The sequence below is a fragment of the Salarias fasciatus genome, chromosome 8 (assembly GCF_902148845.1).
Source record: "Salarias fasciatus chromosome 8, fSalaFa1.1, whole genome shotgun sequence".
Classification (NCBI taxonomy): domain Eukaryota; kingdom Metazoa; phylum Chordata; class Actinopteri; order Blenniiformes; family Blenniidae; genus Salarias; species Salarias fasciatus.
This window is the reverse complement of record NC_043752.1, coordinates 11,592,387-11,619,302: the sequence shown is the minus strand read 5'-3', so window position 1 is coordinate 11,619,302 and position 26,916 is coordinate 11,592,387. Positions and strand designations below refer to the sequence as shown.

The 26,916-nt window shown below is 43.9% G+C and overlaps 2 protein-coding genes across 5 annotated transcripts; both read right to left on the bottom strand.

Moving 5' to 3' along the window:
* Positions 1 to 694: 694 nt before the first annotated feature.
* LOC115393271 (carnitine O-palmitoyltransferase 1, liver isoform) lies at positions 695 to 11,961 on the bottom strand. The gene is made up of 19 exons (XM_030098170.1): positions 11,854 to 11,961; positions 8,319 to 8,483; positions 7,968 to 8,107; positions 7,574 to 7,745; positions 7,250 to 7,351; positions 6,896 to 7,033; positions 6,613 to 6,690; positions 6,096 to 6,203; positions 5,583 to 5,670; positions 4,123 to 4,318; positions 3,860 to 4,048; positions 3,631 to 3,736; positions 3,428 to 3,544; positions 2,873 to 3,037; positions 2,598 to 2,726; positions 2,275 to 2,430; positions 2,077 to 2,190; positions 1,889 to 1,981; positions 695 to 1,308 (listed from the first exon to the last, which is right to left on the bottom strand). The coding sequence occupies exons 2-19, from the start codon at positions 8,457 to 8,459 to the stop codon at positions 1,183 to 1,185; spliced, it is 2,358 nt and encodes a 785-aa protein (XP_029954030.1). The 5' UTR covers positions 8,460 to 8,483; positions 11,854 to 11,961; the 3' UTR covers positions 695 to 1,182.
* On the bottom strand, positions 3,289 to 26,886 carry brsk1a (BR serine/threonine kinase 1a). Of its 4 annotated transcripts, XM_030098167.1 has the most exons (20): positions 26,676 to 26,886; positions 25,644 to 25,738; positions 25,345 to 25,430; positions 24,888 to 25,028; positions 24,615 to 24,731; positions 24,349 to 24,382; positions 23,892 to 23,960; positions 23,597 to 23,743; positions 22,857 to 22,888; positions 22,571 to 22,735; positions 21,478 to 21,575; positions 20,559 to 20,709; positions 20,382 to 20,442; positions 18,946 to 19,576; positions 18,768 to 18,816; positions 18,545 to 18,668; positions 18,000 to 18,210; positions 17,705 to 17,794; positions 17,371 to 17,625; positions 3,289 to 3,298 (listed from the first exon to the last, which is right to left on the bottom strand). In XM_030098167.1, exons 1-19 carry the CDS (start codon positions 26,758 to 26,760, stop codon positions 17,414 to 17,416), a joined length of 2,598 nt encoding a protein of 865 aa, XP_029954027.1. In that variant the 5' UTR covers positions 26,761 to 26,886; the 3' UTR covers positions 3,289 to 3,298; positions 17,371 to 17,413. The 4 variants fall into 4 exon arrangements, with proteins under 4 accessions (XP_029954027.1, XP_029954026.1, XP_029954029.1 ...); XM_030098166.1 differs by lacking the exon at positions 3,289 to 3,298 and having other exon boundaries at positions 16,780 to 17,625; XM_030098169.1 differs by lacking the exon at positions 3,289 to 3,298 and having other exon boundaries at positions 16,780 to 17,625; positions 18,946 to 19,222.
* Between the last annotated feature and the right edge of the window lie 30 nt (positions 26,887 to 26,916).

Genomic DNA, 26,916 nt, shown 5'->3' with positions numbered 1-26,916 from the left:
TATTGCATTTAAAAAGGCTCACAACAGCATTAAAATGAGACAAGCTGATCACCAACCTGGAGTGAAAACAACTGGAGGAGGGAAAACAGGAGTATGTGTTACTGGCGTCACACCTAAAAACCAAACCCACACTTGACCTGCTTCACTGACTGAGCCTGAAAAAATTGCACAATGGTCATAAATACAGCTTGCATTGCTATGACGCGTCTTTAAACACGGTGGTAAAAATATATATCTATAAAACTGGCTTAGTGGAACTGGAAGATGGGTTTGGACTGAAGTTTTAACTGAAGTCTGAAAACCCAGCTGAACAATGGAGGGGAAAAAAAAAAAACATGGAAATGACAATATCGGTATAAAGTCTGAACATTTGAAAAGCATAAAAGGTCCATCCAAGGTGACTTGGCACAGGTTATAATAACTGTCAAGCGGCAATGAATATAACGGAGTCACTTCGACTCCCTGCACGTATAAATAGCCTGGCACTCCCAGCACAGCATTACAATCATGTATGTAAAAAGGAGATTTATACGCGTCAAGTAAACACTGAGAAGTCACAGACCTCTGAGATTTGAAAATACGTGGTGTCACTCTTGCAGCCGTGCCGCATTCGGATGGGAGAAAACGAAATCGCCTCGGCCGTTCGGCCGTCGCGTACATCCAGCAGCACTTTCCCAGAAAACCCAGAGTGGTACAAACAGTGGCGTATTCAGAGAGTGTCACAACACTACAACTTTCCCTTTTCTGGACTAAATTATTCCCTGCAGTAAGATGCCGTTAGGATTTTCCGCCCTAACGTTGAACGGTGCTTTGCAGACTGACCTTGTTACGGTAATTGAAGATAATTAGGACTCTGGCATATATATATATATATATTAAAAAAAAGGTTCAATTGTGAAAACTAAACTAAACCAATAAACATCCTTTAGTTGATCACGCTTTATTTATTTCAAGTGCCTATTTTCTCTCCACAAACTCGTCACACACAGCTAGTATAAACATACACAAATATAAGATGCATCTCAGTAAAAACATCAGCTCCATCTCAAACACTTCCCTCTTTAAAAGTCACCTGTGCGTCTGGAAATCTCTCCCACTGCACAAGGAATAAAGCCTTAATGTAGAACGCAGAGCGTCTGCTTGCACGTCTTCCCTTCAGCATCCTTTCCACGGTGTGGCTGTTTACTTGTCTTTCTTGGCTTCGGGTCGACTCTCCTCCGGTTTGCTCGGTTCCTTCGGGTTGGGGCTCAGCAGCTGGATCAGGTCATTCAGGGCTTTCCTGATCTGGTCGCCAAACTTGTGGGCATCCTTGAACCGAGACAAAGAAGAGAGAAAGACGTCAGACAAGAGTTGTGTGCATCCTTAAATAATCCTTCACATCTGAGAGATTTTCCAGCCAAAGGCAGTAAAACTTCACCTGTTCCCTCAAGCATTTCAAAAAGGCAAATCTTTCAAAAGGTGAAAGTGAGGTCAGTTCTGAAAGCACAAATCTGTCTCCGAGACATTAATAAGTTGGGTGGTTTTATAACTTGCTGTTAAGATTTCCCCACTCCTCCACTGAAATAACATCGCTTTCCGTTCCTTTACACCCATGCAGGATGAGTTTTCCATACTGAACTCTACAGACCCACATAACAGCGACAAACAGTTCTGGGATAAACGACAGCTATCTGCTTAAATATAAACTCTTAAAGAACAGATCTTAAATTCTTTAATTTTATTAATCAGATATTATGTGACACCTCACCTGCAATAATTATCAAAATCTTTACTGACTGAAACTGTGCTGCTCATTCAGCTCCCATCACTGGAGGAGAATCGAGCGGCACCGTTTCTGTTCTGTCCAGTGTCGTCGCACTCCAATAACGGCAGCTTGCTTGAAACTCACCGTGTCCGGACACGAGTGTTTGCACGAGATGTGGAAGTTAATAATGTTCTCTCCCACGATGTAGTAGGACACCCCGTAGCCGTCGTCAGCCACCTGGGGGAGGAAAAGCCCACAACGGTGAGACCGTTTATAGTTTGGTCATGTATCTATGCAGCGTGATGGATTGTGACTGTGTATGAAGAACTGACCGGCCCAAAGCCTCCTCCACAGGACATGTACTCTGGGTGGTTGACCAGGTCAAACAGCTCCACCTGCTGGACTGGGGTCTGACTTGTGGACAATCTCCACGGCTCAGACAGCACCTGAAACGCCCACGTCAGGTCACCGCTCTGCTCGCCTCAAAACCAGGGAGGTCAAAACGTCTCGCTGGAGCAGAAGAAACGAACCTCTTTCAAGAAGGAGGACTCCACTCCGAGGTATTTGGAAACCACGTAGAGGCAGAACAGGTGTCTGTCGATGCCGGCTCCGGTCATGGCCAAGCGATACAGCTGCTGGTGCTTCTCCGACGCCGCACGGAACAAGCGCCGGCACACATCTGCTGTCTGGTGGACATTATAAATAGAAAGACTGTGATTCATGAGAGGAAAACAACAATCACACATAATCTCTTGTAACGAGGACGTAATCCTGTAATCGCCCGCTTTTGGCAAATGGTTAGGTACACCACAACGATGGCTCCTCGCTTAGGAGGCCGTCTCCGTGTTCTCACCTCTCCGCCCTCCAGCGCTCGGACAAAGGCACTGCTCTCATTGGAGCAGGAGCGAACGGTCTCGGTCCTGCCCTCCCTGAACAGACGCGTCATGGAGGCTTCGTAAGTCAAACAAAACGTCTTCCGGGTCTGGAGAGGATTCGAAAAAACACAAAACACAAACTTTTAAATCATCACATTTTAACAGGACCCCCGTATCCCGTCATGTTTACTGCTGAGGGTTTGTTTTGTGGTCACTGTGTCCGAGAAAAGCAACACGCTGCTCTTCCGCTCACCCTGTAGTAGGCCAACTGCAGAACCATCTGAATGAAGGCATCTGGACTGGCGCGACACTTCTTCACCTTCCCTTTGCCAAAGTCTCGGAAGGAGAAAACGTGGAAGTCCACGTCATCGGCCAGGGCCTGGGCCACGGCCAGAGACTGGGAGATCTGCTCCTCACACTGAGACAGACGCGTGAAGAGAGACCACTTCATCAGCACACACACACACACACACACACACACACACTGATGACAACAGCACCATGGTTTAGAATTACCTGCAGTTACATTCTGGCTCCGTTACTGACATGTACGAGAAAGTGAACATGCAGCTCTTCTGTTTTCATTTTCTAAAAGAGCCACCCTATCATTGGTCTGACAAGTCACGATTAAATAAATGTTAAATTTTAAAATCAGACCAAAACTTAATAGTCTTTTTTCCTTTGTAAATAAACTACTTGAAACTAATTCTAAATCAACTACATCGACTGAACGCTGTTCTGTTACAAGAAAGAAGCATTTTCACTTGCTGTGCAGAAATGAAGAAATACAGTAAATGATTCAACTGACTTCTGGAGGAATTTCCCAGTTTAGCTTCTGTGGTTGTGGCAGTGATGAATCTACTTCCCCTTTGCAGTGACCCTCCGTGTTGTAACCGAGCTGGAAGCTGTCAGTGGCCAGAGCGTACTGAGGAAAAAGAAAAAAGTAAGCATAAGTTACGTCTTAGATTCTGAGCAGCAAGAGGCAACCAAATTAACTTCAGTGCTTCTTACCTCCCATAAATGTGCTATCACTGGTGCATCAGCAAAAGAGTGCTCTGCGTTTATTCCATTCTTGCCATTTTTGTAGTAAACCACTGAAAAGGACTTGTCAAACCACCTATAGAATATTAGAAATAAAGAACATCAATGTGAAGAACAGCTATAGGAAGCAATACGGACGTTACCATCACTGTAATAATCCAACAACAAAACAAGACGGATCAGTTCAGTATGACGGTACCTGTCATAGCATTTCCCGTGCAGTAAGGACTTGGCATAGCGATCCAAACTGGCCGCTGGGTCGTCTCCCATCATGCCTTGCTCATCATCATCCAGGGTCACGAAGAAGGCTGCTTTCTCAATGCAGTCCAGAGAGCGTTTATTCACCCCACTGCTGAAATACTTGGCTCTGGCTTTAGCCCACGGAATCCTGGAGGAAAATGAATGCAGATGAAAACGACGCGGCGCGCTGTGAATTCACCACGACCGGCGTTTCAAACCGACCTGTCTCCAGCAGTCAGGGCTCCAAGCTTGGCCTCCCCTTTGGAAGGAGATGAGGAGTCGTCGAGGATCCTCTGAATCTGGAACTCAATCTCCCGTGGAGACAGCAGACGGCCGGCCTGGTACACCTTGAGACGGAAGTATCGACCCCTGTGGTACACCACGATGTAGTCGCTGTCCTGCCAGTGCTGCACAGTGTCTGGGAGAAGAAAACGAAAACAGCAGAAAGACTGTAAACAAATGCATTTATCTGAAGGATTTCAATGAATGAAATCTGAGCACACACTCTGAACCTCAGTCTCCACGTTTAAGGTCAAGACCTAACCCTGAAGTGCCACCTAGAGGGAATTTCAAACATTTTAATAAATGAATGAAATCAGCATAACTGGTAACAGCAGAAAACAAAACTAGGATTCACCTTTACTGCCGTCCAAAGCACAGAGGAAAACGTGTAGCGCAACACCTTGAAATGGCAGCAATGTTTCCACAACACATTCCTGACACACCCCATTGAACAACTTCAGATCTGTTGCCAGAATAACAAAGATATGAGTCGAGTGAGGGCAGACGTTGCCTTAGGCTTTAGATTTTACTCTCTGCTCAACTTCAGAGTGAAAAAAGTTAAGTTCACTGCAACAGCCAAAGATTTACACGGAATTACGTTGAACTACGAAAAAGAACCTCAACTTATTTTATTCCCCAAGTGTGTCAGGGTTTGTATCAAGACCTCAGCTCCTCAACATGATGGACAAACGGAGACTTCGCATGAGACGGTGATGTGTCTAAATTATACACATTAAGGAGGTTTCACACAATTCTCGCGAGAGTGACGTGACATTTAAAGATCTAAAACTAGAACCAGGCCGGTTATGTAAGAGTATAAATACTACCTGTTAGCGTTCCAGGGATTCGACAAGTGTCAAACATCCTCTCAAACTGATAGGAGCAGCAAGGAACTGCAGACCTCAACAACCACTGAGCAGGGGAAAAAAAAGATGGGCAGGCAGGTACAAAAAAAAAGGATAGGAAAGATTGATGGGAAAGGAAAAGGATGATTTAAAAAAAATGGAGAAAGGAGTATTGGGATAAATGTGAAAGTGTGCCAGGGAGGAGAAGGAAGGATGATGAAAAACAGGGTGTGTGGGCAGAAGAAAACAGGTATTATTAGTTAAAAAAACAAGCATTTCAGAGACCTAGACAGACCTGAGAGAGGTCCAGACAGCAAGAGGAGGCAGATGAGAGATGAGCAGTACATCAAACACACTGTGACTCACAGATGCCTTGCTCCAACTACACACACACACACACACACACGCTTGCTTTCACACTATTTTCTACTCCGCACTTGAACTCTGGAGGGCTCGGACACCTTCAGCGTGCCTCGTCATCGCTGGTGTGTCATCCGTGACACACCGGCGCTCTGCGTGTCCGCATGCGTGTGCAAAGCAGGTCAGTGTGTTTACCGGTCTCCTCTCCAGGAGTGCGTGTGGTGTTGAATATCCTCTCACACTGAGCGGCACACAGAGGAATGACAGTGCCTGGGATGCGACTCTGGGAAATGGAGAGGCGAGGGCAGAGGGGGAAACACAGAGGGCAGCAGCGGCAGGAGTGTAGGGTGAACCGAGGAGCGAGGAGGGGAAACGGAAAGTAAACAAAGAGACAGCAAGCGAGCGAAGGAGAGATTGAGGAGAGTACAAAAGGGAAGGGGGTGGGAGATGAGCATGGTATGAGAACACGAGGGAAATGCCTTCACATAAAACTAAAATGAATGGACGTACACACACATGCCATCTGGTACCAACAGTCAAGACAAACAGAGACTGAAGGATGGATGAATGACTGTCACTCACACAACCTCAACACATCCTGGTGCCACCGTGACACACACACCGTTTACCAATAACATACAGATGACACTGGAATTCCACAAAGAAAAACTGCTCTGTATCAAACAAGTTGAAGCTGCTTTAACTCACAGGTTTAATCTCCTCTCTGTTGAGTTTGCGGCGGTACAGGAAGAAGGCGTGGATGCTGTTGCCCGCTCTGGCCGCCTGGATGGGCGTCGGGGTCACGTATAAGAAGTCCTGGAGGAGGTACAGAGATAAAGACACAAGAAGGAGAGTTCAAAAACAGCGCCATGCAAAGAGGAAGACTGAATATATAAGGCCAAACTTCACACAGATAACAACACATAATCACATCCTTTACACAGCACCCACAACCCCTTCCACACCTCACAGGCTTTAATAACTAAAACACCTTGAGCAATGTGGAGGAGATGCTGTGATATTAGGAACGTTGTTCAGATGTCAAAAAAAAGTGAGGACAACCCACTGTCAGACCATGAACCTCAAAGAGGAAACATCAATAAGAGATTTATTAATAAAGCTATGTCAGTAATAAGCTGTTTCATGGATAAATTAATGCCCTGGTTGTAAAAAAATCAAAGAACTTGTACCAAAAGTGTGGCTTCAGGTAATCTAATAGCCATACCATGCCATAGTAGTTACTGTTGACCATGATTGGGCTTCTTCCCCGCAAATAGACGTACTCCTCCCACCAGTCGCTGACCTGAAACACACAGAAAGCATCTGGTGAGGCAGCTAATAATGCAGCCGACTGGCAGCCACACTTTCACAGAGGGTAAATAATTCAAACCGCAAAACCTTGTCAAGATATGCATTGTTAATGGGATTTTAGATTTTCTTTCAATGCCCTCGCTTTGGATATTCAAGCAGCCGCAAAGTTCCCGACACCGCTGTGGCCCGTCACTTACGTAGTTTGCGGCCCAGAGAGCTTTGAGTTTGAGGTACCACTGCAGCCGGTTGCCGAGGCTGCTCTCGAACTCCGAGGCCAGCTTGGTCATGCGTTCGTACTCCGTATCGTCCATCAGCGGACGCACCGACTCCAAGTACTGAACGAAAGAGACGACAGAACCAACACTATAATTCAGCAGTGCGTTTAACCAATTATCTTTATTAAAACCTAGCATTTTCATTAACCGCTAAGTTGTAGTCAGATTATCAAGGACAAAATCGGACAATAAATAATGGATGTGAGCAAAGATCCATCCGTTTTATGGTCACTGATCAGCATGTTGTCATTTCCTCCGCTTCATGCGACTTCTCACCCTCTTGACTGTGTCCTTGACGGCCGGCACGGGGAGGTTTGGCAGCGAACCCTGATAGCTGTAGAGCAACGGCTTCCGGCCAGAAAAGATCCGCACCAGAGCCTGGCAGGGACACACAAGCATATGTACACACTCCAAACGCAAAACGTGTTGTATGTTTGGCACAGCATCTTAAAGTTAACTGGATTTGATGCCATTAATATTAAAATTTGTGGCTTGGACTTCACTATTAATAAATTATGTGATGTGCTTTAGCTTGGACGGCGGTGTGTGAATGTGTTACTGTTCAGTTCCTGAATGAAAACGAAGGGGAGCGGCACTGACCACCCAGACTTTGGTGGTGGTGGACATCTTGGCGTGCTGCTCGAACATCCAGCGGTGGTAGGAGAGGAGCTGCTTGAGGCACAGGCGCATGGTGAAGATGAGCAGGAGCCACAGCATGGTGCTGAAGAGCACGGCCGACACCACCGCCTGACACTGCGTGCTCATGGACTGGCTGGAATCAGCGGAAGGTATAACAAGAGAACGCTGTGAGGAATATCCCCTCAGCCTGAATGCTTAGAAAGACAATAAAAGAAAGTGGCAATCTCCCTGGAACAAAATGTTCAGGCAGGGGAAAAAAAGAGGCGTGTCTGAAGGGTGTGTGCTGCTGAGTCAGCAGATTTAACTGGAAATTCACCTGTAATTTCAGGACGTGAGGACAACAAATGTGTGTTACCTGACAGGCAGGTGCTCCTGTATCTTAGCGATGAGTCCCATGGAGGGGTCGGAGCGGGTGTACATGGTGGCCAGGATCGCTATGACCACAAAGAGCCAGGAGGAGGGGCTGGCAGGATAGACCCCTGTTATCACGCTGTTCTGTTCACGGGAGAGATAACAACATATTTAGGATAGTTCTTTCTTTTCTTTTTTTTTTTTTTAAGCAGAAGCTATTGGATCACACTTGAAACTGAATCAGTTTAACATACACAGAAATTTTTCTGAAGACTCCTGTTAAACATCATTTTAATTCTAGTTATTCAAATTGTTTGCCTAAATGTTGGAAAGAGTCGGAACAGGGCACGGATACCTTGAGTCTGATGATCCGCTTCTTCCAGGAACGCACGCCGGAGAGGTAAATCTCCGTCAGTGCCTGGTGGGACAGCTGCAGATCGATGCCCTCCGGGGTGACCGTGAACTGGAAGGCCACCGCCTGGTGGGCTTCTGCCATGATTACTGCGCACGATGAGACGGCCTGCAGCGCAGGGATTGCCCAAAACAGGAAAAGTTTAGAATGAACAGTTCAAAGAATCAGCCAATGTTCTCAAAAGAAGTTTTCTCATAGGAGAAAACTACTGACCAGACAATAGAAGCACAAACCGTGAACGTTTGAAATCACAGTTACTAATATTTGAAGACAGATCACACAGAAAACCAGCCAAACCAGTCTTCATGGTCTTTTTGCAAAAAAAAAAAAATAATGATGCTATCATGTCTTTAAGGCACAACGTGACCTTAAATTATATCATGAAAACAAAGTTCAACAAAATGAGATAAAAATAGTTTATATTCTGAAATGATAATGTGTGGGGCTCAAACTCTCAAATCGCTTACAAAATATATCAAGGCATTAGAAAATGGTATTCCTCAGTTGTACACATCAAGCTGAAAGGATGTGAACACTTGAGTGTATATAACCTGTAATGTTTGGTCTGGTTTTATCTCTTCGGTCCATGTGTTACTCTCAATAAAGTTCAAAATCTCTTTTTCTGTTTATCAGTTGTTTTAAACAAGAACCAGAGAAATGCACAAATGAAGCATTTTGAACCCAATCTTTAATGTATAAAATATGATTTTTTTGAAAATCTAGTCATAATTAGCACAGGCATCCTTGAGATACACGTACAAGCAAGTCTTCTGGGGTCATTTTAACCTGCTTCACTGAACTACTATTATCTAACCAGTACTTTAAGCACCAAATCTAAACTATCTTCAACAGAACCCTAGCATCTCCGGCCTTAATGGTTCAAATTGTGCAAAATGAACAAAAAAATAAAGTGGAAACAGCTGACGCCAACATCTGAACCGTGATTTCTTTACTGATGTGCAATCCCACTGCAGCAGCTGATGGGAAAGGAAGGCCTGAAGGTGTGAGTGAAGGCTGCAGGGAGACGCACAAATGATTCATCAAACTGTGGATGAATTGCTAAAACGTCTGCGTGCGAGCCTGGCTAAACACATCTATCTTCTATGAGAATCTGAATGAAAGCACAATATTTATGACTCCTTTCAAATGCGAAGTCAGCCCGGTATTGATGGGGTTTGATAGGGAAACGCTGACGCGATTGGACCTTGTTTTTGTTTGAAGCGGCTACTGCTCCTCTTCACAAAGCCAATTGATTTTCGTCCTCGGACGGGCAGCGGATAATGCCCTGAGGTTTAGCCACTCTGACACACAACTGCACCCCTGTGGAGGCGACGTCTGCTCCTACTGTGTGTCCAAAAAGGCAAACACAGCTACGATTCCCTTATTGTCCACAAACAGGACTCCTTGACCACAACAACAGTTGGCAAAAATAAATACATTTTCAAAAGCCTAAATAAAGATATATAACACAGTGGTACGCTTGGTGTGATTTTATTTTACAGAATAATAATTTGGATCATTAGAAACCTCTGAAACAGGCTCATTCATGCTGATGATAAACATAAGATACAGAGTGCTCTCTGGGCAGGAAGAGACAAAACTAGGTGAAAGTTAAACACATGTGAGGCAGGCTCATCACTACAGAGAGGAAGGAAAATGTATGGAAGGAGGACAAGCATGAGGATTCCCATAACACCAGACCTGAAAGGCATATTAATGACAGAACTGGGAATTCCAAAAAAAAAAAAAATAGTGACGCATTTGCTGCTAATGATGATTAGATTTCTGTTTATTCGATGGAGTTTTCATCTTCTAAAGCACAATAAACTATCTTAATTATTATATGTTGTGAGGGACTATAATAATCACTTAACAATATATGTTCTTTGTTGGCCTGAAGTGCTGTTTCTCTCGTGAACTTTCTGAACATTTCCTGCTGTTCTATTGTTTGCCTTCAGTCAATAGTCGTCCCTGGCATGCTCACGTCATGTACAGAACAAGATCTTTGGTCAAATATAAGGTTTGCTCCATATCACATGCTCAAACTTTATACAGACATGTAGCAAAGCGAGCTTATCTTTACCTTGAACTCAATGTTCAGTCTTTTGCTGGATGAAATGTGGAACACTGAAACAATAAGATACAATTCTGCAGCAGCTTTAACGACGACACAAAGGTTGGTTTTTTTTGTCCACCTGTGTTTGTCCTTGCAACAACGTTGAAGTCACACACCCACAAACAGGAGCAACATTCATTTACAGTGTAGGTGAGACAGTGATAACAAATACTTCTTCTTTTGAATTTATTCCTAGCTGAAAGCCATACTCCCCCCCAATAAGAGAGCTTCTCTGTGTCGTTGGGTAGATGAAATGACAGTCACAAAACTTCAGATCCACAGATTGTGTTGGAAGTTTATTGCGTTAGCGTGACCTTCTTACACATTACTTAGCCTCAAACACAGACAGGACAACCTAAACGGCTGACAGGCCTTTTAACTGAGGCTATAGGCTGGCTACTGTGTGTTTATGTCACTGATAATGTTATCAAACTGAGTCACTTCTGCAATTTTACTCACTTGCAAGATGCTATAAATCTAGGTGCTATAGAGTGTTGGTACCTCAGATGGACAGGTTCAGGTCAGATTTCTATATTTTGCACAAAGCATGGAGACTCTAGTGATCAGAGGGTTTGTGCTTCACTAGTAAAAGACATGATCATTCATAATGACCTGATTTCCTAAAAATACAGGAACATAAAATCTAAAACAGGACTTTCAACAGAGAAGGAATGCACATCCAGAAGTTCACAAGTCTGAACCTGCACTTTTACTTTTGGAGGACATTTAAAAGATTGATGATTGAGCCTTTTTGAAGAATAACACAGAAAGTGAATGAATGTCCCTTTATGGGTGTTTTGTAAGCTTGACCATAAAAACAGAAACTAGAAGTAGCTAATGTGTAAACCCTGTGCGGGAACACAGCACTGTGACCACGATCATACATGTATGCAGGACAAAGGAGCAAACCATTGTTTCCACGGCTGTATCACCTCATTCATACAGCAGACACGAATCAATAAACCTCATCAAAGGCAGCCAATGCTTTTTTTTTATGAAACAAATCAACCAAAACATGCGGTTTGGTCCTGACAACAAAAGTGCATTTCCATTAATTACTCATCTCGATGTGAATATTCATCAACCTCACCTTACCTACACTCTCCAGCTGCAAGTTGCAGACACAGTGAGTCAGAAAGTGGACATTAACGCTATATTTAACTAAAAAAAAGAGGCTTTGAATTTGACGCTAGCTGCTGCTGCTGCTGCTAGCTGCTGTAGCCGAGCGCCCTGCCCATTTTCTGTGGACGGGGGACACAAAACGACCCGCTGATAAGCCCCGTTTACACTCCAGCGGAGATGCTACCGGCTTGAGACTTGAGACCAGCGCGGCATGACACTGCTAAAAGTCAGTCCACGTACCTGCGGTCGTTTATTTGCAGAAAAGAGAGGCGCGGAGAGGGAGAAAGTTGTGTCGTCGCGCCGCTCGGCCTCAAACTGAACTGATGCTGCTGCTGCTGCCGCCGCTGCCTTCACGGACCGTGGGAAATCTCAGCACCCTGCTTAAAGCATGGCCGCTGCTGTGGGCCGAGCCAAAAGTTCTGCTCGAACAAAGAAGCAAAATGTAACATGAGGATCTAATGTCCTCCCTCTGCGGCAGATAAGTCTGACTCAAAATAACAGATCCAAAAGTACGTCTAAAATCCCTGTCAAAAAATAATGGAAAAAAAAGAAAGCTGACTTCTTCAAAATGGGTTTCAATTTGATTCATAATAAACTTATTTTTTTTTATCAAGAACCACATCAGGATCACCCTCTTAATTGATTGTGTAGAATACATTTCTTACATTAAAATATAAAAAGACTAAATCTCTTGATCCAGCACCACATGACGATCAAAGATCAGAAAAAACGTATTCCACTTTGACCACAGTCTGCCTTCTCTTACAGTTTTTCACAATTGCTAAAACACATTTCTTGAAACCTCCATCCATTTTCTCAAAACCTTAAACACAAATCCAAAAATCCACACTACATTCACCAAAACCTCAGACATTTCTGTCAAAATCGAATTATCGCCTCAAAACCAGTTCTCTTGTGATCGAAACCACACTATGCGTTCAGATCTTACACACAGCAGGTAAAAACATGTTCACCTCAGCTCATTCATTAGACACTACATGAAATAACTGAGGACACAGCAAGCAGTCCACACTTTTAAACCTGTTGGGTTATTTTCCCAACCCATTTCCTGGGTAGCCCTAGATTTTGTGCAGATTTGGTCACTTTTACCCCAAATTAGATGAATTGTGTCGACCCAGCAGAGTGAGTTGATGATTTGAACAAAATCACCATTTTGAACACTCCTGCAACTCCTTCTCCTTCTTGCATCTGGAGACTTCTGGCAACAAACGCAACAGAAAACTGGAGTCCTGTGTTCTCACAGAAGATTATTGCAATGGCTAAGAAGGAAAAGACATATGACATCCCCCTCCTTATACTTGTGTGGCTGTGGCTCAGTTGGTAGAGTGGTTGCCTTGCAGTTGTTAGTTCAAATCTTTTCCTCTACATGTCAATGAACTGCACTGAACCCCAGCTGGCTTCCAGTGGAGGGTTTGACAGCCTTGCATGGCAGAGGGCACGTGTTTCTGAATTCTGAGGGTTTACATTTTTACTGTAAAGTAACTTTCCAAGACCCGGTGATAAATCTTGACCCAGGTTCAGGGTCAACTCTTCAGCCCAAACAGCTGGGTAGAAATAACCCAGCATTGGCTCGGTCCCTTTTGGGCCCAGCGCTGGGTCAGCAATTCCACTCAATGTGGGTTATTTTTACAGTAACCCAGCAGTTTTCAGAGTGTGTAGTGCACAGAAAATTTTTATTTTACGTATTTGAAATGCATTTAGAAAAAAAAAAACCCATCTAAGTCAAAGTGATATCTAAATTGACCGTCATAACAAAAAATAAATACAAAACAAACCAAACAAAAGCACACTACTGCATGGTCACGGTCCTGGAGATTCAGTCTCCAGCATCTTGTCTTTGTGCGCACTTGGTCTGATCACATCATTAGAAATATGTGTGTTCAGTTTTGAGTTGTTGTGTGTAAAAGATGACAGCTGTGTTGGAGTTGTGTTCACATTTTGCTGCCAGTGATTACAATTTTGCAAAAATGTTGTGAAATGTGTTTAGTGACTGAGAATGTGTCTAAGGTTTTGCAAAAAAGAGCAGATGGGTTTTGAAAATTGAGCATAGGACCTGGACAGTGTTTAAGTTTTTGCCAAAAGAGTGTTTGATTCGAAAAATGAGTTTAGGCCACTGAGAGTTTGGTTCAGGCAATGGGGTTTAGTGTTTTAGCAATTGTGAAAAACTGTAATAGTCTCACTTTCAGAAGAAACTTTGGAACCATTATGTTTATGTACATCAACTGTCATTGAACTTTTCTCCCTCTGCTTGCATTTCTTCTTCTCAGGCATATTGGTGCTTTTATTTACCGATCGACTTCCACTCACTTACTTGCAAACAAAGTTAGACATCAAGATGGAAATATTGCGATCACAAAAATGCTGTTTATTGTTTGTTCTGGGAAAATTTTAGAGACCCACAAGCAAATTACCCGAGGGCCGGATTCAGCCTGAGGGCCTTGAGTTGGACACATGTATCTTATAGGTACAGAACTCATGGATTACAAGATGTTTTTGTTCACCACCTTCTTGCAAGTATTACTGTATCACCATGAGGACTTTAGTAGTTCTGCAACTCTGTATGTCAATGATTTTCTTGTTTCACTTTATATCCTTCTCATGTCACGTCCTACATTTGCTTGTTTTTTTTTGTTCGCTCTTTTTGTAGGGTTTTTCTGCTTTATAACAAAGACTGATCATTTTATACAGGTTCTTGACTTTTACATTTATTTGTAGTTTTTTTTAGTTCTGTTCGTGTTGCTTCTCATAGTGTTTGTTTGAGTATTGTGTCTAAAACCATAATTTAGGACAGCTCATTTAACAATTCGGTTCATACTTGGAAAACAACATTTGTACATATAATGAAACAGTTATATACTAAAAAAAAAGCTTGGAAGTTTTTTCTGAAGCAAAATTTTCACAGAAATAAGATGAACTCTGAGTGTGAAACCAACATTATATTAAAACATTTCTGGAAAAACAAATTTCTTTCTATCTCATTACTGTTTCGATGTCTATTATTGGAGTTTTTTTTATTATCTTGGGTGAATCTTAGTTGGTGTTGCATTATGGTGTTAATATATCACTTTACATCGAAGAACAAAACACAAATAATACCTCTGTCCAGACTGAAAAACAGACTCCGGCTTTCTTTTTTCATCCTAGAATTGGTAATCAGTTAAAAAAAAGAAAAGAATAACACAAGCAGACGCCTCCATAATCCAGAAACTAAATAGACACACATATGAATTTAGGGTTTATTAATGTAACCATAACAATAAGGTGGATCTCTCTTTATTTTGACCATCAATTCAATCATATTTGTTCTTTTTATCACAGGCAATAGTTATAATAGTGCACTTTTTATATTTAAATTATGATACAGACATTTCTTTTTTTAAACACCTTATTCTACTGACCCATATGAATGAATAGTTTACAATCTTAGCCAGAGTTGGGTCAATGAAAGTGACGGTGGTGAGGTGACGTGAAAGATGAAACTGATGACAGTGAGCAATCCTAATGTGTGTGTGTGTATCTGCATGTGTGTGTGTATCTGTGTGTGTGTAGTGAGGCAAACAAGTTCAGGTACAGTTTCTCTCGTGACGACAGCCACACGACATAGATGAGGAGGAGGCAGACAGACGGGTCGAAGGGATGCGGCGTGAAAGCAAGAAATGAAGCCAGACAGCAAGCGTTCCGTGTGTGTGTGTGTGTGTGTGTGTGTGTGTGTGTGTGTGTGTGTGTGTGAGAAACCGTGTGCCTGTCGGGGTTTGACCGTCGGTCGAAATCTTCCCGTGGATTCAGCTCGAAACGCACCTGCGGCCAAAGTGTTCAGCTCGCTCTGTCGCCGCCCGCCCGTCTCACACACGGGTTTCCAGTGACCGTGGTCGAAACGTGAGCCACAGACGGAGATCAGCGATGAGAGCAACGTGTCAGAACTGCCATTAAAATCTGTCCTTAAAAGCAAACCCCACCCCAACAAAGAAGATGGTATAAATTAAATAAAATCAACTTTTTTTTTTCTTTTTTTTTGGGGGAATTTCTCATTGATAGCTTGTAAACAAATACATGGAAAATTCAAGAACACAAATAAATATAAATAAATAATAAATAAATGGATAGTGGAGAAATATATAAAGAAATTAAAAAAAAAACACAGTTAAAATAAAAGTGTAGCACTGTGTTATCTCTCTGGAAACATTCTGCACTTTTGTTGCATATTGTGCTGCATGGAAGACTGGTGATGAACATGGACGAAGTCTGACAGGGTTCCGGAGACAGTGACTGTCCGAGCTGCTACGTCTGCTTGCAGGATGGTGCGACTCTCGGTGGCGAGCGTGGGAGTGCAGCGATGGACTACTTGGCTTGTTGGCGAACGCTGAAATCGGGAGCGAGGGGGAGGGGGGGGGGGGGGGGGGGGGGGGGGGGGTTAGAGGACTTCCGCTTGCTTCCCGTTTTTGAAGTCCCGTCCGACAAAGAGCCGGTGCTGTGAGCCTTTTAAAGTCCGGCATTATGACAATGTCCGCTGGCGAGTCTTCTTCCAGTGTGTCTCTGTGTTTGTTTTTACTTTGTTATAGGTCAGTAGGTGAGTATTGATGGCAACGGGAGACAAAGCTCGACGAGGAAAAAAAGTGGTTTCCGTTTGATCCACAGGTCAGGGGACGCTCTTCTCATTCAATCTGGGCACAAACAGCTGATGAGGTTCATGGAGCAATTCACGCATCGTGTTTTTTTTTTGTTGTTTTGTTTTTTCTTCTTCTTCATATTTCTGGTAAAATCAAAAAAAAAACAACTTTCTTCAGAGCAACAAGAGTCCAACGCCCAAAAAAAAATCTTAGATGCATTGTTTCACATTGTCTCTGAGTAAAAATGAAATACAAAATAATCCAAACATTAAAGTTGAAACGAACGACGGGTCAGCTTCTCCTGTCCAGCAGCACAAAGTGTCTCGGCCGCTGCCTTCACCGCCATCACTGTGCTACTGACATCCTCAACAGAAACGCACAATCATAAATTAAAAACTAAATAAAAAAATATCTTTTTTTTTTTTTTCACATTCACTTACTTAGCTTACTTTGTTGGTTTTCTTTACCTCAGGAGAAGACACTGCTGGAATTCCAGGAGGACAAATCAGGACCTTTTATTCACCAGCTGAGGTGCCAGCATGCTGCTAACGCTTTAGGGTTCTTCTGCTGAGATGCATTGGTATCTATTTCGTGACGGACCGGTCATTGCATGTTGCTTGAGGGTGATATGAACGCACGGGGTTGAATTTTAAAAAGAAATCTTGAGGAATATCACAAGACTGTTGCTTCTTTTTTGGTGTCAAATACTGTATTACGATGATATGATAGACTAGCCTAACTGGTCATGTCGGCATCCTTTAGCAGGCTGAGTTTCTAACTGGCATGCACATTAGCACTTCAAAATTCCTAGTTTGATCTGTGAAGCTGTATCTATGTAGGACGCCAGACTGCTCATTCAGATGATTTTTTTCTTTTTTTTTTCTCTTTAAAGGGTGGCTACTTAACACTTCTTTCTCATTTAAGGGTAAGAATCCAGGAGATCCCCCCAAAAAAATCAGGAGAATGTTGAGTTGTAAAAAGAAAAAAAAAAAAAAAAAAAAAAAAAAAAACAACTGCATGATGGGAGAAAAGGTTCAATCCTTGCTATGGTCAAGCACCTCAGTAACGTAGTCAAGGAAGAATAGGAGTAGCTCATGGCTTGCAGGGATACTTGGAGATGAAGTTACACTGTCTTCTTTCAGGCATCCTGCTGTGTGGCCTCGCCTTCTATCCTACGGTTGGGACTGGGTTCCGTTGGAGGAGAGCAGCCGGGTTCTCTCTTTCGCCGAGCCTCTGCGCTGCAGGACTCCCCCGCTGCCTCCGATGCCTCCGCCGTCCGCTCGGTCGCCCCACTCGCACCTGTCGCCCCCACCCTCAGAGCGCCGCGAGTTTTGGCGGGTGGGGGTCCCGTGGGGTCGGCCGTTCTTCTCGTCTGGGAAGGGATCTGCAGGAAGAGGCAGGCGAGCCACGATTGGTTGAGTTTCGGTCTCTTGTGAAGAAGAGTGTGTTGCAGCGAGTCTTACCAGATAGGGCTTGCACCAGCGGCTGATCATGGGAGCTGAGGAGCTGAGCTTGAATCGTTTCCACCACTCGTCTGAACCTGCGACTCGGACCTGGACGCGTGCCAAGGCAAACACACGTAGTTTAGGGTGAGTGTAAGTGTTATTTGTAATGTAGAATAATCTAAGCATCACGTCAGCCAACCATCGCCATGCCCTCCTTCACTCCATCTCACTTTTAATACAACATGAGACTGCACGTTTGAAATGTAAATATTTGAAATACTGAAAAATGGATTTCGCAGTCCACTACACTTGCCTGATATGAGAGTGAATGTCACGCTGTAGATTCCGGTCTCCCTCCTCCCTTCCCTCTCCGTCCTCTCCCTGTCCCGTTCCCTCTCGCCCTCGGAAAAGGCAATGTCCACCTGAAACTTGACGGGCTTCTGGAAGACGGAGGGGCCGCCGGAGGACTTGTACTCGGCCCGGAAGCTGGTCTGGGAGAGGACGCTGTGACTGAGAGACGGGATCTGCGTGGTGGGGAGACAGAGAAGAAGCAGAGAGACCGACAGACTTACGAGGCAGGAGAGGTATGGGGACCAACGTGAGTATAGGAAGACAAAGGGTGAGGGTGAGGAGAGGAAGAGAGACAGAGTGAGATATTGGTGAAAGCAAAAGTGATCCTTGAAGGTGCCACGAGTGAACAAGGTCAAAGGAAGATTAAACAAAGAAAAAGACTGAAATCATGAGCGAAATGGAGTGCGGTACGGTGTGAGAGTGCGTTGCTTATAGCTCTGACAGTGAGAGGCGTGCGAACCGGCTTTGAAGGAGGCGCGAAAGACAGACCGCATGAGATATACTCACAGACAGGAAAGCGTGGACAATGTCAGCTTTGACAGAACTCAGGGGTTTGTCTCTGATCACCACAAAGATCTGCTCCTCCTTCTCCAAGCCGATGAAGTTCCCAAACCACGACTTCTTAGCCAACCTGGTCGTAAGACAGAATGTTTATACGGAGCACAGCAGCTGCAGGGAGCCGCCGGATCCCAAAACGAACAAAACGCCGTTTGAGCAAATCGTCACTTACTCAGGGCTGGATTCTGGTGTTAGACTGGACATATCTTCTGATGTAGGAACTAAGAGAGACAAATCACTGTTAAAATGTATGTTGTGCGTAAATCTACAGCCGGAGTTTATATTCAAAGAGAAAATCTGCTCTATCAGGACACGTTTTGATGATGCACTCCGGAAGCGTGTGAACGCACCTTGCAATTTGCGCCGGTGGAACCGAGGCGAGCCCAGCAGGTTATTCTTAAAAGAATTGAGCCGGGTCCTCCAGTGGGCAGAGCTGCTGGCCGCCATGCCGCTGCCCCCTCCTGGGCTGGAGGGTGGCGTCAGCGACAGCGAGCCCACCCCTCCCCCTCCCTCCGCCCGGGACGAGGACGAGGACGAGGAAGAGGAGGGCGGGGTGGAGGAGGGGTGGTGAGGGTGGTGGACAGGGGTGCCCAGGGGTGTGGGCAACGGAGAGCCCTGGGGGGTGACCTGCGGCACAGAGTGGGCAGAGTTTGGGTAGAAGCTCTTAGTCACTGACTTCAGGACAGAGGACGAAGGGAAGAAGAAACGGGGGATGGGTGACAGGAGCGGGGAAGGGGAGGGCGAGCGAGAGGATGGGTTGTGCAAAGGCAGGGATTTGATGGGCTGCAGGTGGGGTCGGTCGGCGGGTCCCTTGCTGGGCAGGGTCTGGGTCTTGGGGTTAGGGGGGGCTTTGGGCTTGTCGTGAGCCCGCGCTGCGCGAGGAGTGGTGGCGCTCCCCTGTTTGGACTCCTTTGTGAGGGGGGAAGCGGTGGCGGAGGTGACGTCTGATTGGCTGAAAGTGAAGACGGGGCTCTGATAGGACTGGAGTGGGGGTAGGGGAGGGGTGGGGGTGGGGTGGGGGGGGCAGGTTTGTGGGGTGGGGGGGGTGGGAGATATGGAAAACAAGAAAGAGAAGGGATGGAAAATGGAGAAAGGATGGAAATGAATATCATGCTAAATGACAGAAGAGTGCAACTTGTGAGCTGTGAAAGTGTTGAATGCGGTCCTGCTGTTAAATTCTGTCTGCTGGGCCCTTTAAACGGCTTTTCATTTCTGATGCGAGTGAGGAATTTGACAGTTGTGGTGGTGAAAATGTTAAGAACAGGAACAGACAACAGTGGCAATGAAGGTGTCACAGTACAGAAACTGCTTCCAACTGAGGTCAAATTATTTGACCTTTCAAGGCCCATCTAAGACATCAAATCAATCCTCCACTCTACAGCCTATTCAACTGCCGTGATTATAGGAAGAGAAGGGACATGAAGACGCAAGGAATATGGAAACTTGTCATGTGAAAGATTTCAATTGAGGCTTTGCTGTTGTGATGTCAAAGCGACAGAGGAGATTAGTAAGTGGATGTTTTCTTTGTGCCTGAGTAGAGTGACGGTAAAAACGTTTAGCAGCAGGGACAGGCAACATAAAACAACAAAGGCAACAGATAATACGGAATATTGATATTTCAACAATGCAGTGAATGACATTTCGGGATTGTACCAACCGAAGAAAGCAAATCAATAAAGGTAACAACTGCTGGACATTTGTATTTGTATCTATAATGGAATCAGGTTAAAAGAAAGAGCAGCGTCAGTGTGTACTGTTGGTAAACGCTGGCTGACAGACCCCTTACCCTGGGGCTGCTGAGTGGGCTGGAGGAGAGACCAGTGGATGCTCCGCTCACTGAGCGAGACCTGACAAAGACAGGACAGGTTAAAATCCAGAAAGTGAAACTGTGCAACACTGATGCTCTCTATACGCAGTGTTTACGCTGCTCGTACTGTATATGTGCTGTAATAACACACTGTACCTCTGGCTGTGTGCAGCTGTGTCCAGGGCCCTGCGAGGCGGGGTGGGAGACCCCTGCTCAGTGACACTCAGAACCTCCAGACTCTTCCTCTCAGGGCGGCAGCGGCCGTGGCGCGTCAGCATCGGAGAGTCAACACGTTTTCGGGGAGGATCTGCAGACAGAAGGCCTCAGATTTATTTCTGTCAAGATTAAAACAGTTCAAAGCATACATTCAAGTGTTTAAGATGATTTCATGATGGAGTAACACAATTGAAATCCTCATGAGAAAAATTCACTTCAATCTGTGTTGATATGATGTGATTTTTATCAGATAATCGGATTACTTTTGGTCCCCATACTGTAATTACGTCACTTCTACTAATGCACCTTGCTGCTTTTCGTTTCATGCTTGATGCTGGGTAGCAGTAGTTAGTGTAACAGATCCTCACTATGCATTTATTTTCTGCTTAGCACTTTGGGAAAGAAAAAAAAAAAAAAAGATCATGATGACAGCAGTTTTTCCACAGGCCTTTCACTCATTGCACCATCTGTGACTGTGATAAACTTAGCTTCATTTGCACAGGCAGAATGGCTGCCCTCTCCCAGTTTCACTCCACAGTGAAATCTTGCAGATGTCCAGTGAAGTCTGGTACGGGAAGCCGTAAAAGAAAATGACGTCCTTCGTAGAAAGCATACTAAAATCGATTCGGTTTTAGAATTCACAAAAACATAAATCTGCTCGGTTTCCATTCTGCCTCTTACTTAATGCTAACACTCGTGTTTAAAATGAAAGATTGTGACGTTTAAAGCAAAGTGTTTGAAATATCAGGCTGGGGAAGGCAGTAGATTCACTGACTGGTACATCTGCTTCTGAGAAAATCAGGTTGAGAAAATCAGGTTCCTTCCTTGGACGGATCCCTCCTGCCCCCTAATGACTGACCTACGTCATTGCGCGGAGGCAAGTCCTCGTCCTCATAGCTGGGGTAGCGCTCTTTCCTGTCCAGCAACAGATAGTAGATCATCTTCTCCTGGTTTTCCCTGCGAGGAAGTAAAGAATAAAGTCCACTGAATTAAAATATTTAAATAACAGCAGTATGTGTCATTTATGTATCATAAAATGGATGCAAAATCTAAAAACAAAACTCACAAATATACGTGTCAAACTTTTCTCATTACTGACACAAATTCAGATGTTTGCCATTCAGCTTTCATTAGAAAAAGCAGCAAGAGAAGAAGTTATCAAATTTTGTGACTTTTCAGACACGAAACAGGCCAATCTCAGCAGCGCGGACAGATGTACATGATTTCCAGATCTCTGTGTTGACAGATGTTTAGTATATTGACTGTACCAAAAACCAGCGGGACGCAGCTATGCACAGAAACATATTCCCTCATACTCACATTCTTTTGTGCTAAATTCTGTTCGAATGTATAATCCTCTGAATCCAGACTAAATACAAGTCCATGACACACGTTTTCCTAGTAAAAAACAATGTATACCACTCTTAACAGCATCTTTCTGCATTTCTTTTTCCTTTTACCATTCATTCCACTTTATACTCGTCATTTTTACTGAGGCTGACTGCACTGACATTTGCTAGAATGGCCCAATGTGAGAGCCCCATCTAACTGTCATTTTCTATTTACAATTTGCCATCTTTAAACCTGCAGTGTGGTTAGTTTGGTTGATTCAGGACAGGCGTTTCAACATGAGCTGATGGACAAGAAACCATTTCCTCTCTGCACTTCCAGACAGCACTCAATATGTCTATCCACAATACACAGGGTCAATAATAATGAGGCGTTCGAAGACATTAAGTACACGACCGAGTAACCAGAGTAAAAAGGAATCTTGAGCACAATTCAATACGGCAACACTATCTCGGTGCAATTTAAATTTTTAATCATTGGGAAGTGGTGATTTATTATAACCAACATTATGATGCGGCTTTTATACAAATCATACCATGGCGTCACTGTTTAAAGCATCAGTGTGTCTGCTGCATGACGTTTGCGTCGGAAATAAAACTCACTCTTCACATTGCAAATCGCGCGTGAGTTTGACCCGGTCTCTGAAACACCCCAGCGAGTGCATGCTGTCCAACACATCTGGATCCAGCTCGGTCAGGGACAGGATTCGCCTCACGCACACTCTCCTGGGAGGAGGCTGCTCGGGGCACGGCTCATTACGACCACCCCTAGGAGACACGTGCACAGCGCACGGCGGCGCGCAGTGAAACGTACAGGAAAGACACAGATGAAACGCGCGGCGGCAAATACGACGCGCCGGGGGTAGGAAGAAGAGAAAGGTATACTCACAGATACCAGGCGTGTTTCTGGATGGCCTCTAACTGTAAGGGGTGACAGGGCAGATGGGACCATTAGCTTCTGCAGTCTGTTAGCAGCCAGATGGCCACAGAGCTGTGCAGTGGAAATACTTTGCACCACTTATTTCTTTATTTACATTTGCAAAAAACTCAAAACGATCTGTATGTTCTGTTGAGATGAACACAGACCTGAGTTTTTCTCTTACAGCATTTTCATTCAATGCAAAACCGTACAACTCTGACTTGGATGCGCTTAAACACCCGCATTACAACTTCTTTGATGTGAATGCAGAAGTGTTTTAAATTCAGATCAGCACCATCATTTAAAGCAGACATGGGTAAATGATGACCAGCAGGTCACATTCACATTTTTTTTTTATTAAAGTCTATTTGAACCAGGCAGGGATCAACTGAAATGACTCCAGATTACTGTTTTACTGGGTGCACCGTTGAAAAGTAGAGACATACAACTATTCCTTAGTAGCTGCAATGATGAAGTACAAATTGACACAATGATTAAAGTAGTCTATTCCTAGTTTAAAGCAAAAATAATGGAGCCATCTAACAAGTGAGTCCAAAGAGATTCAAAATAACATTAGTCAAAGCACCCTAATAGGACGATTCCAGTCTATCGCAGTGAAAGGAAGGCACTCCAGGATAATTTAATGCAGGCAGAGTCTGACTAAAATATTTTGGGATGCTGTCAGCATAACAGTGTGAGCGGTCTCGTACCGTGAGCCTCTTTTCAGGGTTGACCTCGATCATGCCCTTGAGCAGGGACTGGCAGTCCGGTGGGATGAAGTGGGGCATGTGGAACACTCCACTCTTTACCTTTTCCAGGAGCTGGCGTAAATTGTCATGGTCAAAAGGCAGGGCACCCTGCGGGGCGGAAGGGGAAAGGGAGAGAACACACAGAGACGCAGATGGGAAAACTGGAAAGTAAGCTCTACAAACACACACACAAAAAAAAAACACCACTTTGTGAAATGATCAAACTGCTCTGGGAAAACACGAATGAAAGACTTACCACCAGTAGGGCAAACAGGATGACCCCGCAACTCCACACATCTGCTCTCCGCCCGTCATATTTCTCTCCCTGCCAAAAACACAATCCCTGTGAATTCGCTGGCCACTGATGTTTGGGATGCACACACGAGTCACACTCATTGAGAAAATTTCAGATGATTTAATGTTCATCCAAGACTATATGCCCGACATTATCTATGTCAAAACAAATGCCTTAATCCATTTTAATCCAGCACTTAGTCAATCTCGGTCCAAATCACTGTGAAACCATCTTTTCATTGATAGGACTGGATAATCTCCTGAGTGCCCTAAAGATTCGTTCATAAGCTCACATAAAACCAGCACAAATTCCACATTCAATATCCCTTGAATGAATGTGTAAATTATATTTCTATGATTCTGAAAAAGTCATGTTTGTGCCGTAAGAATATCATTGGTACAAATAACAGGGCACCTACCCGTATGACTTCAGGGCAAGCATAATGTGGAGATCTAAAACAAAACAGAAATGTGTTTCAGGTGATTATAATGCAAGAAAGTTACAGTTACACAGTTATAGTTAAACATAACATTCATAGCTTCATATTAAACTTTTGTAACTACTCATATATTTTATATCTAAAGATTGTAGATCATAAAAAGCACAAATTTAGAGACCAAATGGTTGAAATGTAAGAAATGACCTGTTGTTATGCTTCCAGCATCACGCACAGCAGGAACTCACCCACAGCTGGTTTCTAACAGACTGTCTCCCACCTGCAGGGAGGCCATTCCAAAGTCAGCAATACGAATATTGTTCTTTTCATCCAGGAGCAAGTTTTCAGGCTTCAAGTCTCTGTGACTGCAAAAAGACAGCATACAACATTAGTTTGACTCTACAGAATCAAGGCTGCTCACTCGTTTTGTCTCTCAAACTGCTATTCATTCAAATAAGTCAGCAAAGGTACCGAGACTGTTATTCCACACATGACCCACTGAGCTCTGTAGAACAATTTACCAGATGGAATGACTGTGGCAGAAATCCAAGGCAGAGATGATCTGCCTGAAGAACTTCCTGGCCTCTTTTGGAGTTAGCCGGCCCTTCTTCACCAGGTAGTCGAACAGCTCTCCTCCGGACACATGCTCCAACACCAGGTACCTGTCAGCAACGGGAACAGCGTGACGAGGACTCGGAGGTTTACCGTTTTTCATTTTCAAAACATGTAAAATGATCTAAACGGCATCACTTCTAGAAAAGGTCAATTTCAAGGAAATTTCAGCCAACATGTTTTTTTTTTCTTTTCCAACATTGGTTTTCAGACAACACTGAAGTATTCCTCCTCAGGACGGATCAAAAATGGAACATTGGTAGTACTGTGAGTATTATTTAGTCACACTCATCGCAATTTGAAAGACCAGTTAGTTGCAAAAAAAAGCATACAGACTGGCTCCTTTTGAATGCAGAGAGAACTCACAGGTATTTGTTATTCTCGTAAACATCATGCAGCTTCAACACATGCGGATGCTCGATCAGTTTCAGAATGGCAATCTCCCTCTCAACCTGGTCAGGGAGAAGAATTTAAAGAGACAGGAAAAAGATCAAAGGACCAAATCAGAGTCAGTCTTGTTTGTAAAGCACGTGCTGAATGAATAAAGACGATTAAATATAGAAGACAGGAAGCTGCATGTGTGTAGCTTCACAACACATCAAGCCATAAACAGAATTAGCATCATTATCGTCACTGTGAACAACCTCGGCAGCGTCATACCGTACCTTCATCAGCACTGACTCAGACAGCTTCTCTCTGTTGACTATTTTGATCGCTACCTTCTGACCCGTAATGCAATGGACCCCCAGTTTGACCAGCCCTGACAGATGGAGGAGACGTGGAAGAGAAGGAAAAGACAGAGACAGGCATGGATGACAGATCCAAACGAGCCGTCATCCACTGCTTTCACTTCTTACGCACTGTGTTTCCCTCACGATTTCACAGGCTGAGGTGGGTGGACCTTGCTCATTAATCCAACATAGTCCACAAGAAAAACAAGCATGTTTTGAAGCTAACACTGACTAGGGGACTCATTAAAGTACTTAAAAGTAAAACAATTCATAGTTTCAAGTTCCAAGGGTAAACTTTAACTCGTGATTTTTTAAACTAGATATGATAGGTTTCCCTCTGGATTTCTGTAAAAGGAATTGAAATCTTACTGACATATTTCATAAACTGTTCACTCCTACTGTCCTACTGTCTGTTTTTTACAACAAAGTTTGCTAAACATGACCACATTGTATCGACTGTCACTTGTTTATGAGTACTGTGAAGAAATAAGGTGTTACAATTCTCATATTTCATCAGATTTCTAGAATAGGCGCATCAATCAGACGATATTGTGTAATAATCTGGAATAAGAGATGATCATTCAAATCAAATAGTCAGCAGAAATCAGTCTATGTCAACATGTGAGAGGTTTAAATCATTAGTGTTATGCTTTGTCGCGATTTCTGAAAATCCCACCCATTTCAATTTGTTCCACAACCATATTTTTTAATATCTTCTGCAACTGTCAATAATGTCATCAATGTTATTTTGGAAGCAACAGAGTGAAATGAGAAAGTTAATCAATAAGACCAAGTCGCCAAACAAATGTTTAACTGTATCATCAGTCTCCTGCACCGACTGCTGATGTGACTGAAAATATGCAATGAAGATTATGTTATTAGGAAGAAGTGTAAAGATCCTGAAGACAAATTGAGACTAGAACAGGACTGATCTTAAAGAAATGATCTGATGCCGGATGTACTCACCTGTCTGCCCCTTTCCCAGAGTCTTTTCCAGCCGGTAGGGCCCAACATATTGAGCTGACTGACTCAGAGACAGTTCCTTACTCATACTGCTCTCACTGGAGGCTAATACACAATTATTACTACTACTGCACGGTTGATTATTGCAATTACTGTGATATTATACAGCTTATACAGATGTTAATGTGGGATACAAGAAGATGCTGAACTTAAAAGGAACTGCCTCAATTCCAGAGTTGCCACC